Source organism: Plecotus auritus (genome assembly GCF_963455305.1).
Source record: "Plecotus auritus genome assembly, chromosome: 6".
Lineage (NCBI taxonomy): Eukaryota > Metazoa > Chordata > Mammalia > Chiroptera > Vespertilionidae > Plecotus > Plecotus auritus.
The window spans coordinates 102,396,105-102,417,177 of record NC_137773.1 but is presented as its reverse complement, the minus strand read 5'-3'; the positions used below and the strand labels follow the sequence as shown (position 1 = coordinate 102,417,177).

General features: G+C 40.6%; 1 protein-coding gene across 1 annotated transcript in view; it reads right to left on the bottom strand.

The window, feature by feature from the left end:
- Window positions 1-21,073, bottom strand: part of ADAM28 (ADAM metallopeptidase domain 28) — a gene marked incomplete at both ends in the record, with an annotated part of 141,913 nt that overhangs the window by 72,112 nt on the left and 48,728 nt on the right. The window contains 2 exons of the mRNA XM_080675480.1: window positions 46-149; window positions 7,063-7,145. Of these exons, the coding sequence (XP_080531606.1) occupies window positions 46-149; window positions 7,063-7,145 (187 nt within the window). The remainder of the gene's footprint in view (window positions 1-45; window positions 150-7,062; window positions 7,146-21,073) is intronic.

The window sequence follows — 21,073 nt, the reverse complement described above, 5'->3', positions numbered from 1 at the left end:
ATAAAAATTCAAGATTTTTTGTCTCTGTTAAATCAAAAGCTGTACCTGTTGATGTGGCTTCTTGACCTCTCGTTTATACAGTGGATGAAGTCTTCTGGGATAAACCACTTCATACTTCTTTACTCCATGGAGTTCTCCTGTAGCATTTACTAAAAAAAGTAAGAGAAGGTTTAACTAATCAGAACTAATAGGCTGGTAGGAAATGGTCATCTTTAATGCATTTCTGGTGAATGGTGTCTCCCACAGAGACTTTGAGTTATGTCAGAGTTTTATTAAAGTGCCGACACCAATAGAGATCCACAAAATCAGAGACCCACTCTTCCTTTCAAATCATTTATATATATATATATATATTTCTTTATTGATTTCAGAGAGGAAGGGAGAAGGAGAGAGAGATAGAAACATCAATGATGAAAGAGAATCATTGATTGGCTGCCTCCTGCACGCCCCCCACTGGGGATCGAGCCCGCAACCCAGGCATGTGCCCTTGGCCGGAATCGAACCTGGGACCCTTCGGTCCGCAGACTGACGCTCTATCCACTGAGCCAAGCCGGCTAGGGCCCTTTCAAATCTTTACTTTAACTTATCCCTTTAAATATTTCCCCACTGAGACTATTTCTTTTAAATTTCCCCACTTCTCTTTGCTATCTTGGATCCTCACAGAGGAATAGAGCAAACAGTATAGACAAAAGCTAGTCAAGGAAGGCAGAAGCCAAATGAATCCTCTAAGAAGCTAAATCAGCGTCAGAGTGGTAGAATTGAAGCACTCTCAAAACTACAGTGTTAGAAAAATGAAATAACTAATGGGTGTCATTTCAGATTCTAAGACATATTCCTTGGGTTTCCCAAAAGCAATGTTTTACACAATTGAAAGAAATGAAGTCAGTAAAAAAAGGCTCCAATACCAGTGCCATGGAATGGGCAGGCTCTTTGTAGTACAGACACACCTTCATTTTTGCATACAACACATGAAAACATATTTTTAAAAATTAGAAACATAGACAATTAGAACACTATTACTGGACTGGAAGGAAATTTCTGAGCCGGCTGTTACCTTAAAAGAGAAGACACTGCGGGGGGGGGGGGGGGAGGGGAGGGGTGGTGGGCGGGGGGGGGGGGATGAGGGCATGCGACAGGGGGTAGGGGAGGCTAGGGGAAGGTCAGTGGAGTAAAAAAAAAAGAGATATATGTACTACTATATGTAATATTTTAAACACTAAAATTACAAAAAAAAAAAAAAAAGAGAATTGAAAAGTTATCTCATTCAACCTCCTATCTGCATCTTGAAATCTCATCTCAATATTGTATCTAGAAGTTATTTTTGAGAGATATTCAGTTTTTCCAAAGCTAACACTGGAATTTCTATTTTCTTTTATTTTTCTATTAGAGGCTCAATGCACGAAATTTGTGCAAGGGGCTCGGCTGTCGCAGCTCTGGCTTTGTCCAGAAGGTGGTCTGGAAGGATGTCCGGAAGGACGTCCAGAAGGTCGTTTGGCTGTCCAGTCTAATGAGCATATTACACTTTTATTATTATAGATTTACCCACATGGTCCAGTCCCTGTTCTGTGCAGAGTGGAGGCTGAGGAAATGTCAGCAGATCTGTTCTCTGGCTGCTGAAGAGGCCGCAGGTCCACGCAGAATGTAGATGCAGTAGGAACCAGGGCCCAACCCAGCCATTGACTGACACTAGGACTAGAAAGGCTTTAGTGTCTGTGTAGAGTAGGAGGCTCTCTAAAGGTAACCCTAGCTCATTACACTACTCGAACCTATGTCCTATGATAATACAAATTTATGTTACCCTGGTTGATCTTTTAACAAATAGAACTGAGGATTTTTGTTAGTCACCCTGAATGACTGTACACTTATCCCAGTATGTTCCAAGAATAAAGATTTATTTTTAAAACATTTCTTTAGAAACTAAAGCAGAAATTTTCAAAATTTTTGGTGATGTCAATTTTCTTTTATTATTTTAGGGTGCCTTTATTTCATTTGATCACTCAGGAGCCATGTACATCTAACTTTAAAAGATAGAAAAAGTGATAAGATTATCTGCAAATTCATTGGGTCAAAAATGAGGTATTAACATGACGAAACAGTTTTTTATTCAGTGGCTTGAGATTTACTCTTAGCAAGATTTCAAAAGCATTTAAAGCTGTGGCATCAATACTAGAATGCCTTAACTTTGGGTTTAGTTTGGTTTTTTAATTACTTGAAAAGAGAGGACAGGTTAAGTGATCTCTGGCCAGTTCAAGTAGTCTGCAATTTTATGCAAATAAATACAGAATCCCCTATAATCTCTTCAAAGAGGCAATGCTCATTTGAATAAACTTCTAATCACTTGATAAAATAAGTCTGGCCACATAGTCACACTTCCAGAACCACATCTGAGGTTCCCTTAGTTACTTACTTCTTGCTGTTACACAGATAATCACTAGCCATCTTTTATTTCTATTTAATTAATTTTGGGTAATTGGTTATAAACAATTTTCATAACAGAGGTCCAAAAGCCTGAAGAAACATCTCATCAATCATTGTCTTTTCAGTAAGTGAACATTTCGGTAATTATCACACTTATTTTAAAATAGTATGATGTTAAGAGGTAAGAAAATTACTCCTGCCAGAAAGTAAGTAATGGTATCAGCACAATTCTCCATAGCCTCCTGTAACTCTGTGATGCCAAACAAGCATACCATAAGGCCTGCATGCTGGTGGGTGGCTTGTGTCCAATCAGTGCAGTTAGTCCCATTTATACAGGCTCTTGAAACCATATATTCACTAATGTTGCAAACAGAGTAACTCTATTTAAAACGCTATATGAAAAATCCTTTTCATCCATAATACACATCATTTTGACAGGAAATATTATCCAAGTTGCCCTCAGGTCATAAAATAATACCTACCCAGATAATTCTTTCCATAAATGCATAAAGTAATAACACATACACATTCCCCATTCAGAAGAGGTGTGTAAGGAACATATCAATCTGACCAACACAAGTTTTCTTTGATACACACTGATTAGTATCTAATCACCATGCTTCTAATTAGTATATAAATTCTAGGGTTTGGTGAAATTCGAAATTACCAGCTGATTCAAATATGGAGTTGAAGTATGTAAAATAGTGGAGAAATTTCTTTTCAACTATTTTTTTTTTTTTTGACGGCAGATCATTTTCCAATGGTAAGCAAAATAAACCAATAAATAAAATAAACCAGAATGTATTTAAAGGTCTTTGGCAACCTCTCACTTTCTTCAGTTTGAAATGAATGATTTCTAGCTCTTCCCAAACTCTTGCAACATCATACATTCTCTTAAAAAGCAGATAGAATTTCCCTTAACAGCACTTATTTTTCTGAAACCAAGAAGGCTCCAGGACGAGTGTGACCTGAGATGTAATAAATTACACAGCAGCTAGAGAGATGCAGCAGACCTTAATATTTTCTGGCTCATTCACTGTAAGGTGATAGAGATAGTTAAGCCACCTCTCAGCAGAATTACATGGGCTGATTATTTTGAAGCCTGTGAAATAAACACAACTAACTGCCATCCAGGGATTACACAAATTTGAGCTGTAACACGGTATGTTTCTATTCATTCATTGGAATACTTGCTTTCTCTCTCCCAAAGGACTGTTGTACTAAATTAATCTTGACTAGCAAAACTAGATCAAGAAAAAGAAATCTCTTAGTTTGGTTTAGATTCGATAATTCTGCTATGTTAAAAAGTTAAAAATTAATCCTGTTGGCAAGATTAATGTTACAGACATTGGTCTGGATTGCTACTTTATATTTTATACTAGAGGCCCGGTGCACGAAATTCGTTCATGGGGTTGTGTGCCTAGCCTGCACCCTCTCCAATCTTGGACCCCTCAAGGGATGTCCGACTGCCCATTTAGGCCCAATCCCGATCGGGATCGGGCCTAAATGGGCAGTCGGACATCCCTCTCACAATCCAGGACTGCTGGCTCCCAACTGCTCACCTGCCTGCCTTCCTGATTGCCCCTAACCGCTTCTGCCTGCCAGCCTGATCACCCCCTAACCACTCCCCTGCCAGCCTGATTGATGCCTAACTGCTCCCCTGCCAGCCTGTTGCCCCTAACTGCCCTCCCCTGCAGGCCTGGTCACCCCTAACTGCCCTCCCCTGCAGGCCTGGTCCCCCCAACTGCTCCCCTGAAGGCCTGGGTCCCCCGCAACTGCCCTTCCCTGCAGGCCTGGTTGCCCCCAACTTCCCTCCTCTGCCGGCCTGGTCACTCCTTACTGCCTTCCCCTGCAGGCTTGATTGCCCCCAACTGCCCTCTCTTGCAGGCCTGGTCCCTCCCAACTGCCCTCCCCGGCTGGCCATCTTGTGGTGGCCATCTTGTGTCCACATGGGGGCAGCCATCTTTGATCACATGGGGGCAGCCATCTTGTGTGTTGGAGTGATGGTCAATTTGCATATTACTCTTTTATTAGATAGGATAGAGGCCTGGTGCACAGGTGGGGGCCAGCTGGTTTGCCCTGAAGGGTTTCCCAGATCAGGGTGGGGGTTCCCTTGGGGTGTGGGGTGGCCTGGGCGAGGGGCCTGTGGTGGTTTGCAGGCTGGCCACACCCCCCAGTGACCCAAGAGGAGACCCTGGTATCTGAGATTTATTTATCTTCTATAATTGAAACTTTGTAGCCTTGAGTGGAGGCCTGGGCTGGCCAGGGTGTGTGCAAAGCTTGGCTTCCTCCATCGCCGGGGGCAAGCCAAGCCTTCTGTTCACAGCCACCTTGGGTGGGTTAATTTGCATACTCGCTCCTGATTGGCTGGTGAGCGTGGCTTGTGAGAGTAGCAGAGTGATGGTTAATTTGCATATTACTCTTTTATTAGATAGGATGTTTTGGGCCACTTTGGATTTTAGGACATTTGTTCATAATATTGACATTTTCATGTATATTCAAAACCGTTTAAAGCAATGTCTTCCCAAATTGAGCACATGACATGAAGTCCTGATCAGGATTCATGCCATGACACTGACTTAAGTTCGGGGTTCTCTGAACCCCCTCAAGCCATCTGGTAATTTTAAACTTCATGTAGGAAAAGTGAGCACAAACACAGAGGGAAAAAAACCACATCTTAATTAAGTCTATCATTTGGCTATTAAGATGAAATTATATGTACTCTCTAGGGTCTTCTGGTCACTTTATGAAGGCAAGAAAGAATTTCTAATTGGAAATAAAATAATTTCAGAAGTACTGACCCCCCTGGGTATTCTGCTGGTATATAGTAAAGACCATTTTCCTTTGTCAGTGCACTTAGTTCTTCACTCCCAAGCACCTGGCACATCTTTTTAAATATTTGTTTTTTTTTCCTGTGATGCAATCCTATAAGTTGTTTTTCTCAGGGGATTTCTAAGCTCACTACAAACAGTTGGCCTGATTTTACCCCCTTCTTTTATTTCATGTATATGAGAACTAGGTAAATGTCAGCGTCTGAGCAACACCTATTTATTCTTTGGTTGAAGGGAACAAAGAAACAAAATAAAAGAATAGATAAGGAAATAAACTTGCTTTACTTCTTGTATTCTTGCTGGGAAATCAACCTATTGGAAAAAAATATCAGAGTATTTCACTGATGGGGGAGACAGTCTTGAAAATTCAAGATGGCAGGTAATACAAATGGGGCAGATTTCTATTCCCGATAGAAAATAAGGTGGGCAGCTTTCTGTCTGTCCCCTTATTTCACAAGAACCTCTGTCTTCACCACCAAGTACTCAGAGATGTCACGCTTTTAAGCATGACTTCTAAGGGAATTGCATCTCTGGGGGCCATGTAGTGAATACAGACACAGGGGTAACAGAGTCAGTTTGTACACCCAACTTCACTGAAAAGGCTGAAATGTGGATTAAGTCCAGTGTTAGTTATGTGATTCTGTTTATTGATACAGCTTGATCTTTATGCTGTGGGATAAAGCTAGTACCCAAGTAATTCTTATGTTTCACCCAAACAAAGGCTTCCAAAGAGTTTGTAGTGATAATATTTTTGGAGACTGTAGGGAAAGAATATTTTTATTAAGTTTGACTCAAATAGTAGAAATTTTAAGCCAATAACTTAAATGCCTAGCATAGTTCTATATTTAAAGATATTAAGTAAAACTTAAAAAAATCTGGGAAACAAATCAGAAACCAGGGGGAAATGAAAAATCACTTTTAGTGACAAAGTACAGAGCGAGTACAAGGGAAAGAGGACAGATTCTTCCCAATCCCGTACTTCTTGTTGATAATCTGTTCCCATTCCTGGGTCCCAGTGAGCATGCTAATACTCAAGAAAAGATTGACCAAAGAATTCCCAGGTTCTAAAGTTAATGTGCTTCCCTAAGCTCTAGAAATATAAATAAGCTAAGGAAATGTGTTAACCAATCTAATTTAACCCAAATCTAATAGAAGAATGTATGAGCAATGGACAGAGATAGTAGACATTATGTGTTACTAGGAAGTAGAATTCCTCTTCTTTTAAGTTTGTAAATGCCTGATATACCAGCAAAATAAAAGTGATCAAGTTAAGTTTAGCAACAGCATTACTTTGATCAATATAACAATGCTTTATAAAATGAAATTGGTCAAGTATTTATTTCTAATTAGTCATATTTATTATCACGATAAATGAAAAAAACTAAAAATGCGAGCTCAAAAGGAACAGGACAAGCCAACTCATCCCAATAATAATAGAAAATACTTTCCAAAGCCTTCTGCATGGCAATAACCAGTCAAATCCACTGCATGGGCACTGCTCTGAAAAGGACAAGGTGGGTTTTGATGAATTTCACTTTTTGACTTGAAGATCATATTCATTATTTTAATTATGCTGAATGAAATCTTCCATTTGATTTCCATATTCTCAGATCAGATATGTAAATATTGGTTAAGGACATCTCTTTGCCTCTTATTTACATTGAGTTTTTATATCAGTCACTTGCCTTCCCCAAACAACAGATTAAAATCTGCCCAACTAGTAAAATTTGTCAAACAAATATATTTGGAGAAGATAAAAAGCAAGCAGCTCACTGGTGTATTTAAAATAACCTAAAAAAAGGTAAACACCTACCTGGAACTGAAGAAAGAAAGAACATGGCCACCAGAAGAAGCCCTGGCAACATCCTGGCCGATCCCAGGAGTGTGGGGTCTGTCCTTCTCACTCAAACAGAAGTGCACTGCTCGGTCTTTCGCTGCCACCTCTCAAGTGAAACCAAAGGAGACTCCCAGGCTCATTCTCCTCTCTGCTTCAGGAAGTATTTACTGAAGGTGTTGCACAACCTGAAGCTGTGGTCCGCAACAATGGCACAAGCAGGCGAAAGTTCTGACTGGCTCCTGGTTCTAAGATTACTTTGTCATGAGCTATGGTTTACCTTTTCTTCTCCCTAATGCCCCCACTTAAAAGTAGTGTGTTTCCAATATGTTACCACCACCCAATAAGCCACCATGAGATACCAGCTTAGATGTGTCTTGATAAATATGTATATTTATTATGATACTAGAGGCCCAGTGCACAGAATTCATGCACAGAAGGGAGCTGTTTCTCAGCCCGGCCTGCACTCTCTCTAATTCAGGACTCCTTGGGGGACATCTCTCTCATTGGGACCACTAGCTCCTAACCACTCTCCTGCCTGCCTGCCTGATCACCCCTAACCACCTCTGCCTGCTGGCCTGACCGCCCCTATCTGCCCTCCTCTGCCGGCCCGATTGCCCCTAACTGCCCTCCCCTGCCGGCCTGATCGCCCCCTAACTGCTCTCCCCTAACCGCCTCTGCCTCAGCCCCTGCCACCATGGCTTTGTCCAGAAGGACATCCAGAAGATGTCCAGTCTAATTAGGATATTACCCTTTTATTAGTATAGATCAGTGGTCGGCAAACTCATTAGTCAACAGAGACAAATATCAACAGTACAACAATTGAAATTTCTTTTGAGAGCCAAATTTTTTAAACTTAAACTTCTTCTAATGCCACTTCTTCAAAATAGACTTTCCCAGGCCGTGGTATTTTGTGGAAGAGCCACACTCAAGGGGCCAAAGAGCCACATGTGGCTCACGAGCCGCAGTTTGCTGACCACGGGTATAGATGGATGTAGGTAAGGGCATTCCTGCTTTGAACCTGTGTTCCAATTGCGTAATCCCTGTAATTTCTGAGATATTGGGAAAGCCCCTTCCCTTTACTACATGCCTCATACCATCTAAATCTTGGGACCATTGGATACAGGACCTTCATGATCTATTTTTACTTAATTATATGTTTCTAAATTGCCATGCTCTCACAATTGCATCTGGAATGGGCAGAGAGGTACCACTCCTTCAATCCAAAGATAGCTGTAGAGTCATTGAGAACTGAGACACTGCCCTCTTTGCTTTCCTGTACCCAGTAATGTACTGCACAGAGTTGGCACAGATTCAATGCTTCCCGTGTGCTAAAAAGTATGTGTCATGGAGTTTAAGAAACTCAGGTTTAAACATAGTTGAACACATTCTGTCTCTCTGCCTGATTCACCATGTATACATATTGAAAACTTATCCAATCAAATCTCTACCACTACTTAGGGTAATGGAACAAACAAAAGCACAAAGAGTTTTGTACTCTCTAAGAGAAGAATTACCATTTCAACTTCAAAAATTTTAAACATTCTTCATATATAAATAAATAATTCAACCACTGAGAATCATTCTAAGAAAATTATCTAAAATATAAAATGAGTTTTATGCCTAAATATATCAATTACATTATGCATAAAAGATAAAACTAAAATTAATATCCAAAAATAAGAAGATAGGTATGTAATCTTCTACATACCTACTCAATGAAATATTAAGTCAATATTTAAACTAACCTGTAAAATAAATTTTAATATTATGGGAAAGCTTTACATCATAATATCGGGAAAAAATAAAGCAATAAAATTATATACAAAATAATCAAACTTAAATAAAAACTTTGAAAAGCTATTCAGAGTAAAACACAGAAGCAGGAAAAAAAATCCAAAATATTTAGAGAGGCTTTTTGTGTTTGTGCTGGGAAGATGTGCTTTTATTCCTTTTCTTTCCCTTTTTAAAAAATATTTTTATTGATTTCAGGGAGGAAGAGAGAGGGAGATAGAGATAGAAACATCTATGATGAGAGAGAATCATTGATTGGCTGCTCCTGCACGCCCTCTACTGGTGATTGAGCCCATAACCCAGGCATGCACCCTGACTGGGAGTCAAACCATGACCTCCTGGTCCATAGGTTGACAGTCAACCACTGTGCCACACCAGTTGGGCTTTCCCTTTTTAAAAAAATTTAAGTAGTGATTAGCATTATTGTATAATTTTTAAATTATGTAAAATAAACAAAAATATATAATTTTTCCCAAAATTATTGACTGGCCTTTCTATTAGAAAATAGTAGCTACTGAATATGTGAGTTTTTAAAAAATATATTTTTATTATTTATTTCAGAGAGGAAGAGAGAGGGAGAGAGAGACAGAAACATCAATGATGAGAGAGAATCACTGATTGGCTTCCTGCTGCAGGCTCCAGACTGGGGATCAAGCCCGCAACTTGGGTATGTGACCTACTGGTTCATAGGTTGATGCTCAACCACTGAACCATGCCAGCTGGGCACTACTGAGTATGTTTGCACACTGAATTAATGATTGAAAGAGGACCACTCAAAAAAACAAGCAGAGCCCTAACTGGTTTGGCTCGGTTGATAGAGCATTGGCCTGAGGACTGAAGGGTCCCGGGTTTGATTCCTGTTAAGGGCACATGCCTGGGTTGCGGGCTTGAACCCCAGTAGGGGATGTGCAGGAGACAGCCAATCAATGTTTCTCATCATTGATGTTTCAATCCCTCTCTCCCTCTCCCTACCTCTCTAAAATGTATAAAAATGTTTTAAAAGAAAACCAAAGCAGCACAATTTACCATAGCTAAGATTTGGAAACAGCCTAAGTGCCCATCAGCAGATGAGTGGATTAAAAAACTGTGGTACATCTACACAATGGAATACTACGGTGTGCTAATAAAGAAGGAATTCCTACCATTTGCAACAACATGGATGGAACTGGAGAACATTATGCTAAGTGAAATAAACCAGTCAGAGAAAGATAAATATCACATGATCTCACTCATCTATGGGAAATAATGAACAACATAAACTAATGATCAAAAACAGATCCAGAGACAGGGAAGCATCAATCAGACTGTCAAACCTCAGAGGGAAGGTAGGGGAGGGTGGGGGTAAGGGAGAGAGATCAACCAAAGGACTTGTATGCATGCATATAAGCCTAACCAGTGGACACAGACAACAGGAGGGTGAAGGCATGAGGGCGGGGTTTTGGGAAGGTAATGGGGGGATGAGGACAAATATGTAATACCTTAACCAATAAAGAAATTAAAATGCAAAAATAAATAAATAAATAAATAAATTGTTGATGAACACAGGACTAATTCTGGGACTAGTCATTATTAGAAATTAAGTTCCATAAACTTATAACTAAATAAATTATATTAAGAACAATAATAAGTAATCAAAACTCATCACTTCCTAATTATGTTGCTACATTTTACTATAAACTCTGCTCTTGAGAGTTATGTCTATTATAGCTTGTCAACTCTCCCTTCAGTGGCACTGGTAGCTTGAAATTGGCTATGGTGGGAGTATTTATACCACGGAATTTGGCAAATGCTACAAGTTGGGGCTTGATTTATTATTTTGTCAAGTGTTAAAACCCAAGAAAGTGATAGAGAAAATGTTGACTATAATGTTGGTAGTCATTACATTGTGAATAGCACAAAAAATTGAGGAATATTTTCCAGGATATGAAAATTATCTGATTTTGTGAAGAAGTTGTTCATATCATTCATGAATGAGTAAAGTGCTAATAAATGTCTTTATTGTTTCACTTTCACCTTATTAACATAAAAACACCAACCAACATTCATTAAAAAAAAAAACAAAACAAAACAAGCAGCGTCTCTGAACCACAAGCATGAGCAGCTGAGTCTTAGAAGAAAAGAAGGAAAAAGCGCTGTTAGTCTTTTAAAGCCAAAACCAATGTAAAGACTTAGGGTTTCCTATTCTAACTTACCATGTTCCCACCTCAGGTAAGTAGATAATGTAACACAAAGAAAGGAAAGCTATTTGCTTTTAAGCTTGGTAAATACATTTTTTACACGCTAGGTCTTATTTTCAGGGGATGTCTTATTTTTCCATGAAGAAGAATATGGTACACATTTATTGTTAAATGAAAATAAAGAAAATTGATTACCTGTATACAGTACGGTAGTACAGTAGTTGTCAACACAAACCAGACAAACTGTGAATCCTACAGTATCAAGAATTTACTCATTTATTCAATGACAATCATGTCATCATCTTCTGGAACATCATCATAACAATCCAATTCCTGAATTTCCTGGTGAATTTCTTGTGACTCCATTTCTTTCAGAATCAGTGGACCAAATCTCTCATGTTTAGCAATAGCACTGTCTTTAAATGAGTACTTCTTGTCAAGGTAGCCTGCTCGCAGTGCATTTGCAATGCAACTGTCAGTGATTTTCTCCCATGAATTCTTGACCCAAGTCACAACTTCTTGCAGTTTAGGTTTCACAAAGTTTCCATGCTGATTTCTCTCCATTCTATTTTCAATGTAGTCATTAATTTCCATGCGCAAATTGTCTTTGAATGGCTTGTTTATTGCAATATCAAGAGTCTGGAGATAGGCCGTCATTCCTGCGGGAATCATTATCTGATCTATTTTTCTTTCGTGAAGAAATGTCTTCATGTCTTTAGCGCAGTGAGTGCTGGCTGCATCCCAGACTAGCAGACCTCTTTGGCTCCCTCGCATAACAAGCGGCAGCATTAAATCGACCCACTTCCTTATAACTGCTTGTGTGGCCCAGGCTTTTTCAGTTTCAAGAATAAAAACCCCAAAACACATTCAATCTTTTCCTTCTTGCCCTTAGAAATGATTAAAAGTGGGATTTTAGTGCCATCCAGACGAATTGCCAAAATACAGGAAACACGTGCACTTTCATAAGCAGTGGAGGGAATGTACGCTAAGGAGGCACCCCGCTGTTCAATTGTTGTTTGAGATGATTGGCCCATAAACACTGCAGTTTCATCCATAGCAATCATGTTGGAAAGGTTGTATTTAGAGAAGTCAGCATCATCAATAAAGGACTTGAATGCAAGTGCTCGCTTAATCACTTGAGTATCTTGCAACCTAAACAATATTGTAGATCTTCTTAAAGACAGTTCACTTCGCTGAAGGAAAATATCCAGCTAGTGTTGTGATGCTTTGAAGTCTTCGGGGGCTATGTCAAACTGTGGTGCCATTGCAAGGGCAAATTCTTGAATCTGAGCCCTATTCACAACCAAAGCCTTTGCTCTCCTGTCAACAACCCATTCACAGATCAGGTCTTCCAGCTTGGAAAATAATGGTTGCCGACCTGATCCACACTTGCGCTTTTTAGCATTTCCCTTGTCCACTTGTTCAATGAGGTTACCATACTCTGCTCGCCATTTTCGGACCAATCAGATACTCAACATCTTCTCTTTGCAGAAAGCAGTAAGATTTTGGCCCCAAGAGTCTTCCACGATTCCTTTCTTGTACTCCACGGAGTAGCTTTTTCTTTTTGTGCTCATTTCTAGGGGTAAAAAAAAAGGAATTGGGGTATCAAGGTGGGGGGAGGGGGATCACTCAAAATGACACAGGGGGGATCAGAGGGGAGAATCAAAATGGCACAGGAGAATCAGAGGGGGGATTACCATTTTAGTAACCCCTTTTGATCCTCCTGTGTCATTTTGATTGCCCCCTCTGATCATCCTGTGTCATTTTAAGTGATCCCCCTCCCCCCACCCCTGTGCCACTGAACACCTTCACCAGACATCCCCCCTACCCCTTTATCAGACATTTATCCCCTGGGGCCTGCCTGGGGACTGTCACTGGGCTTGCTGGGGCCTGGATCTGGGCTGGAGCAGGGTCTGCCACTGACTGAGAACCTTCAGTCATCATGAAGGCGGCCGCGAGCATCAGGTAGTGTCACCAGAGACAGACCAGCACTCACCACCTTCGCCGCGTCCCATCCGCTCTAATCCTCCTGTTCTTCTACACGCATCTGCGAAAGTCTCCTCCTCTCTCCCACCCCGCGCTCACTGCTCACTCCGACCTCCGCTCCGCCTCCACACAGCAGTGACGTCAGGACTCCGCGTAATGTCACTGGTTGCTAGACGCCAGTCGGGGCGGCCCTAGCGACCAGTTTATGGTAAATTAATTTTCATTTTGAGACAGAGCCTGGGGGCCTTATTTTCGGGGAAACACGGTAGCTTTCAGGTACTTTTTTTTTTTTTTATTAATATATTTTATTGATATTTTACAGAGAGGAAGGGAGAGGGATAGAGAGCCAGAAACACTGATGAAAGAGAAACATCGATCAGCTGCCTCCTGCACACGTCCCACTGGGGATGTGCCAGCAACCAAGGTACATGCCCTCAACTGGAATCGAACCCGGGACCCTTCAGACTGCAGGCTGACGCTCTATCCACTGAGCCAAACTGGTTTCGGCGCTTTCAGGTACTTTTATGTAAAAAAATATTTACATAAGATTTTTCTTTCTTGCTTAGATGCTAATTTTATAATCAGCCAATAACTCTTTTACCTCTGAATTATTAGCTATGTGCTTAATACCTGTTACATTCCATTAGGTTCTTTGTAACATGAGTGGCCTTCCCTCTCATTTTACATCTAAATTAAAAGCATTAGGTAATCAACAGAGATCTATTGGCTCTGATCAAAATGATGCACCATCTGATGTATTTAACCAGCAGACAGGGGCTGGCAGAGCACTCTGTGTTCCAGATAGAAAAAGGATCGACATTTTCTAATTTTATAAATGTAATTCCCACATTCTCTGTGCTCCATTGCTTCCTCTTTCTGGTATAAGAACTAAAATTAAGACCCAATATTATGTGTGCCTTTACAAGAGGTCATGCATTGGCCTACCCACAAGTTTCCTTACTCAGCTCCCATGGATAAGGTCCCCTAGTCAAACACCTCTTATCACAGGGACCAGGCACAGGCCCTGCTTATCTCTGAGTAGTTGCTTCATTTTCCTGCCACCCTGCAGAGTTACTCAAGCCCAGCACACACTCCCATGGGGACCAGGGGCATCTCACCCCCTTGGTTGCCTCTCAAAGCTCTTGGTTGTTCACTCTGTTCCCAAGTGTAACCCTTGTGTTTGGGCATGGCATGAATGTTCTCTAACGCTGGGCTGTGAGTATATGTGACATAAACTGTTTTCAATCTCCTCTGACCAATGACAGGTGTGTATTCAGTCATACCCATAACCCTAAAGTTAGAAACTGTCCCTCACCAACGGAATAAGTAGAAGACAAATAGGATACCCCAGCGCATACACCTCCAGTAGCAGCTCCATATCCTCAGGTGGCATTTTGTTTACATAACCTTTGATTTATTATGTTTTGCTTTCACAAACTCCCACAGGGAGATCTCATTCCTCTTATTTATGATCATGGGTAGAAAGTGTTTTCCTATGTTTACTCCCATGATCTGCCTACACATAAAAATTCAGGCTGATTGAAAATCTTCCCCATCTCAATTGAACTCAACTCCATCCAGTATGATGACCTTCAATGCTTTACAGGACCCACACGTTGATACTCTGCACTCACCGGTCAGTCCCTTCTGGTCTCTGAGCTTGTATTCTTGTTCACTCTAATCAAGCTACACTGGATTACTCCATAGTCTTTGACTATGTCAGACATAGACTTGCCTCAGCACTTGCTGTGACTGTTCCTTCTGCCTGAAATGCTGTTCCCTCAGATATCTACCTGAATGGTTAACTATTTTAAGTATTTGGTCTGACTTCCTGATATGTAAACTGGTCAGAAATTTCCATTGTTCTCTTTGCTAGCACAATCTGTACCTTTCTGTTTTATTTTTCTTCATTGCACACTATCACATACTAGCATTCTATATTATACAGGGATGGGTAAAAGTAGGTTTACAGTTGAGAGTGTGCGGAACATGGTTTATTCTTGTATCATTATTTATTTATTATTATTTTAATCTTTATTGATGAAAATATTACATATGTCCCCCTTTACCCCATTGCCCTCTCCCCACTCCCCCTCAGGCCCTATTATCTGTGTCTATGGTCTATTATTTATTTATTAAGTACTAGAGGCCTAGTGCATGAAAATTTGTGCACTCAGGGGGTCCCTCAGCTTGGCCTGTGCCCTCTCACAGTCTGGGACCCCTCGGGGGATGTCCACCTGCTGGCTTAAGCCTGCTCCCTGGGGGATCAGGCCTAAGCTGGCAGTCAGACATTCCTCTAGCAGCCCAGGAGCCCTCAGGGGATGTCCGACTGTGCTTAGGCCCGCTTTCCGCTCTGCCAAGGAGGCGGGAGAGGCTCCCACCACCGTCACTGTGCTTGCAGCTGTCAGCCCGGTTTGCGGCTGAGTGGAGCTCCCCCTGTGGGAGTGCACTGACCACCAGGGGGCAGCTCCTGCATTAAGCGTCTGTCCCCTGGTGGTCAGTGTGCATCATAGTGACCAGTCCTTCCCCATCATTCCGCCGTTAGGGTCAATTTGCATATTACCTTTTTATTATATAAGATTATAATATTTATTTATATGATTTCTTATTTTTACTAGAGGCCTGGTGCACAAAATTCATGCACGGGGGGGGGGGGTCCCCCTCAGCCCAGCCTGCACCCTCTCCAATCTAGGACACCTCGGGGGATGTCTGACTGCCGGTTTAGGCCTGATCCCATGGATTGGGCCTAAGCCAGCAGTTGGACATTCCTCTCACAAATCTGGACCGCTGGCTCCTAACTATTCACATGCCTGCCTGCCTGATCACCCCTAACTGCTCCCCCTGACAGCCTGTTCATGCCTAACTGCCCCCCTGCCAGCCTGATCACCACTAACCACCTCTGCCTGCCAGCCTGGTTGCCCCTCACTGCCCCCCCTTCCAACGTGGTTGCCCCTAACTGCCCCCCCCTGCCAGCCTGGTTGCCCCCAACTGCCCTCCCCCCTGCCGGCCTTGTCACCCCTCACTACCAACCTTGCTGGCCTCGTCGCCCCTCACTGAACCCCCTTCCGGCCTGGTCACTCCAACTGCCCTCGTCTGCTAGCCTGATTGCCCCTAACTGCCCCCCCGCCAGCCTGGTTTCCCCCAACTACCCCACTGCTGGCCTGGTTATGCCTAACTGCTCCCCCTGCCAGCCTGGTGGCTGCCAAGTGCCCCCCCCCCCCACTGGCCTGGTCACCCCTTACTGCCCCCCCTGCCAACCTGGTCACCCCATGCATCCTGCTGTTCATTCAACTGGTTATTTTGATTGTCACGGTCACTGCCTTTTTATATATATAGATTGCTATTATTTCAGATCATTACTTATGACTTATCTTTTAGGTAATGATGATTGATAATTTGACCTATTTTTGCCCACTCCTGTATATTTATTTGTTTATTTTTATGGTCTGTCTTATCCAATTGAATGTAAGTTCCATGAGGGCAAGTAATTGTTTAATAAAGTATCTCCAGCATCTAGAACTGTGAGTGTTTCAGAGTAAATGCCCAATAAATATTTGGTAATAGTTTTCAAATTAATGAATTTAAAGATCTTGAAAAAATTTTGTAGCAAAATCATTATTTATTAACATAAAAATTCTGATATATATTTTAACTTTAGAGAAGTTTTTAGTAATCCACTTGAACACACAGAACACTATTAGCAGGGAACCCATTATATTCTTCTGTATGCCCTTCCACTCCAAAATCATTCAACAGCTCCTATAGGCTTACATAGTTGGAAAATGTCATGCCTTTTCAAGATACGAAGCAGAGAGTGAGAAGTGGATTCTGCTGGTCTATTATAGCAATTGTTTTGTCACTGGATGTAAACTAGCCCATAATATAGAATTCTTTTTACAGTCTCTAAACCTTCCCTAGACAGCAATGGTGCCCCACATAGGACACTAAGGCTCTTAGTTTGCATCAGCTTGGTTTGCCATTGTTCATATTGCCTTGTTCATGGCAAGGTAGCTAGTTCTCAAAGAAGTGACAGCTGTATACTGCTTTAAACCTACTCTTCTCAATCAAACTCAAGCCCTTATCTAGAGCCTAGTTCTCCAGCTAATCTTACCTTTTCCCACACATTATTTAATTTCTGTCTTTAGCTGAACAAAATTGCTTCACACATTTGTGGAGGTAGGCAAGTCTGAAACCTGCAGGATGGCCAGCAGGCTGAAAACCTAGCTCAAGTGTGAGGGCCATCTATTGGCAAAACATGCAGTTTCTCAGGGGAGGTTGATATATATATTTTTTTTTTTTATTAAGGTCCTCAACGAATTGAATGAGGTCCACACTGTTATTAACCCCAACAGCGATGCTGCTGAATATATCAGGAATCTGAGCTAAAGAATAACTTGTCTGGTGGGAAGAATCTAGTGGGCTTCTAGCCAAACCCACTAAGATTCCTAATAAGAAAGCTGAGGTCAGCAAGGCCAAGTTACTTTTTTTTTTTTTTTTAATTTCCACTCTTAGTTAATGCCAAAGCAGGAAATAAACTCAGACCTCTTGTTTCTCAATCCCAAGCTTTTATTGTTGCTGTCACAACCTCTGATCCAGTTAGGTATTTCTCATTTGGTAATTTAGGCAGAAATGAACCAGGCTCAGGGCAAGAGATGTGTCAGTATAGACTGAGAAATGGACACGCCCCAACAATGGGATAAAGAATTTGAGCACCTTGTGTTTGGAGGTAAGGCTAATGTAAACAAAAAAAAAACCAAAAAACTCTATACAATTCAGAAGCTCATCTTACAAAACAAATTTCTCCAAAGTCATCTATTCTGACCATTTCTGGATGAAAAAAAAAGAGATGGAGCATGCCATGTTTACACACAGAAGATGCGGTTTGTACCAGGTTACAAAGTGAGTCATCATTAATTTATACTCCCCTTTATCACTTCTTAAAGCTTGATCTCAGAGTGAATTGTGTATTGTTCAATGTCTCCTCCAAAAGCCTGATGTGCACATTAATCAGTGCTATGCTCCTGCCTGTTGCTCTAACACTATCTCAGCCTGCTAATGTTTGTTTCAAATACATGTCAGGTAGCATTTTGTGCAAATAGGATTTTCTAGATTAGAGTTAGATATTCAGGAGACCTCAGGTAGATATTCTGAGCTCAGGTTTCCCAGAAACATTAGTTGTATTCCATTCTAAATCAGGGTGCTGTCTAGTCCACAAATTCTGCCTAGTCTACTCTTGAAATGGAGATATTTTCTGGTCCAGAAAGGACATGTAATGGCTTGGAGCAAAAGCTTTTACTCAGTTGCATGGTATATATTTTGGCAAAATTGGAAACATAGCAATGCACAATAAAAAACATAAATTTAGCCCATAATGAGATATTTCAGCAACCTACAATAGAAATAGAGAGATTTTCCAAGGTATTCTTCAATATGCTCTGTGAAACATAATTATTTTTTAAGTATTAAGAATTGTTTCTCCCTAAAAAGGTGGGTTGGGATTGATCATTGAATACACCACTTAAGCTATGGGAGATAGGCTTTTTTCACTCTATGGCTTAACAGAAACTTTAATGCATTATAATGCCTGGTGATATGGAAGACAGAATATAGAGTTGCCAGAAGGTATTTGATCATAGAAATATTTTTAGTGCAAGAATGCTTACCATTCATTCTAATTATATGTCATAATATAACATATCACTCCATACTCTTTAATACTTACAAAACCACCAAACATGACTGCTGTCTCACACATTTCTGCAATTTGCTTGGGCTAGCCAGTTCTTTCTTGGGGGTCTAGCATGCAACTGCAGTCAGACAGTGGCTGGGTCTAAAAATACCTAAAGGCTCATTCTCTCACATGTTTGGAGGTTAGCTCTGGTGGTTGCCTGGGACCCAAGCCAGGCATCAGTTGGACCACTCTCATGAGGTCATACCACATTGCCTGAATATTCCCTCAGAGCATTGCATGTGAGTTTCAAAAGCAAGTGTCCAAAGACAGACCCAGGTAGAAGTTATGTTAATACCTAGTCTCAAAAACCATGCAGCATCATTTATACCACATTCAATTCATTAGAATCAAGTCACTAAGGAGAAAAGAATTAGATAACTTTGTTATGGAAAGAATCTTAAAAATGTGAGGGCATGTTTCAATATCACCATGTTTTTCAGGTACTGTTTCTCAGACTATGGTTTTGAAAACTCTCCTTTAAATAATTTATAAACTAGTTTTAGTAAGAGTCTAAAGCAGCCTTGGGCAAACTATGGCCCGCGGGCCGGATCTGGCTGTTCTATCCGGTTCTCTTGCTCTCCCCTCCGCTCCTTTACTTTGAATTTATATTAGTTCACACAAACACTCCATCCATGCTTTTGTTCCGGCCCTCCGGTCCAGTTTAAGAACCCATTGTGGCCCTCGAGTCAAAAAGTTTGCCCACCCCTGGTCTAAAGCATTACAATCCTGACACTTCACTTATCAGTTATATTAACTGTTATTACAAAATGGATTTGAGAAAGAGGAAAGCAGCATATACTTAGGTGATTTATCATATCCTGTATTTCCATATCATACAAAGGGTAAGTGAATGCAAGTGTTCCTTCCCTGGAGGCTGGACTGAAGTTTCCCATGAACTCATCCACCCAATAATACACTAGGACTCGGTTTGCTTCAATCCCATATTCAGGGAGACCATACAGCTCAGCTTGCCTATGACAGTCTCAGATTTTATGGTCAGAAATAAAATGTAAGTGTGAGTAAAAGTGAAAAGTTTTGTTTGCAATCAAAGTTGTGTTGTTATCATCTTAAAATTGACTGTTATAATCATAAGGTGACTTATATAAGCCTTGTGGTAACTACAAAACAAAAACCTACAGTAGATACACAAAAGATGTATAAAAGGGGATCAAAGTATATCCCTGCAGAAAATCATTATGTCACAAAGAAAGGCAGCACGAGAGGAAGAAATGAACAAAGGAACAACAAAATGGCTAGAAAAAAACTAACAAAATGGCAATACCAAGACCTTCCTTATCAACAGTGACATTAAATGTAGATTGATTAAATTGTCCAATCAAAAGACATAAAGTGGCTCAATGTAATTAAGAAAAAAAACAGACCCAACTATATACTGTCTCCAAAAACCTCACTTCAGCTTTACGGACACATATACTAGTAGCCTGGAAAAGAAATAATGAAAAATTATATTCTTTACAAATGGAAGAGAGAGCAGGGATAGCAAATACTTATATCAGAGAGGACAGACTTTAAGTCAAAAAGTGTAACAAGAGACAAAAAAGGTCAGTCTATTATGATAAAAGGGTCAAGCTCTAGCCGGTTTGGCTCAGTCAATACAGCATCAGTTGCGGACTAAAGGGTCCCAGGTTTGATTCCAGTCAAGGGCATATGTCTGGGTTGCTGGCTCGATCTCCAGTAGAGAGCATGCAGGAGGCAGCTGATGAATGATTTTTCTCATCATTGATGTTTCTATCTCCATCTCTATCTCTCTCTCTCCCCCTTCCTCTCTGAAATCAATAAAAAATATATATATTTTTAAAAATGATAAAATGGTCAAATGATCAAGATGTGTATGCACCCAAACAGAGCACCTATGCATAAAACAAATACTAACAGATCTGAGGGGATAAATAGACAGCAATACAATAGTAGTAAAAGATGACAATAAATAAATAAATCACTAAGACAAAATGTAAGTAAGGAAACTTTGGAATTGAAATATACATTAGACCAAATAAACCAAACACACATATGTAGTATATCCCATCCAACAGCAGCAGACTATACATTCCTCTCAAACATATCCAGAACATTCTCTAGGATAGATCATATAATAGGCCATAAAACAAGTCTTAATAAACTTAAGAATATTGACATAATCTCAAGCATCTTTCCAAACACAATGGTATGAAACTAGAAATCAATAACAGAAGAAAATCTTGAAAATGCACAGATGTGTAAAAATTATACAACATGCTTCTAAACAAACAATGAGCAACAGAAGTAATAAAAAGAGAAATAA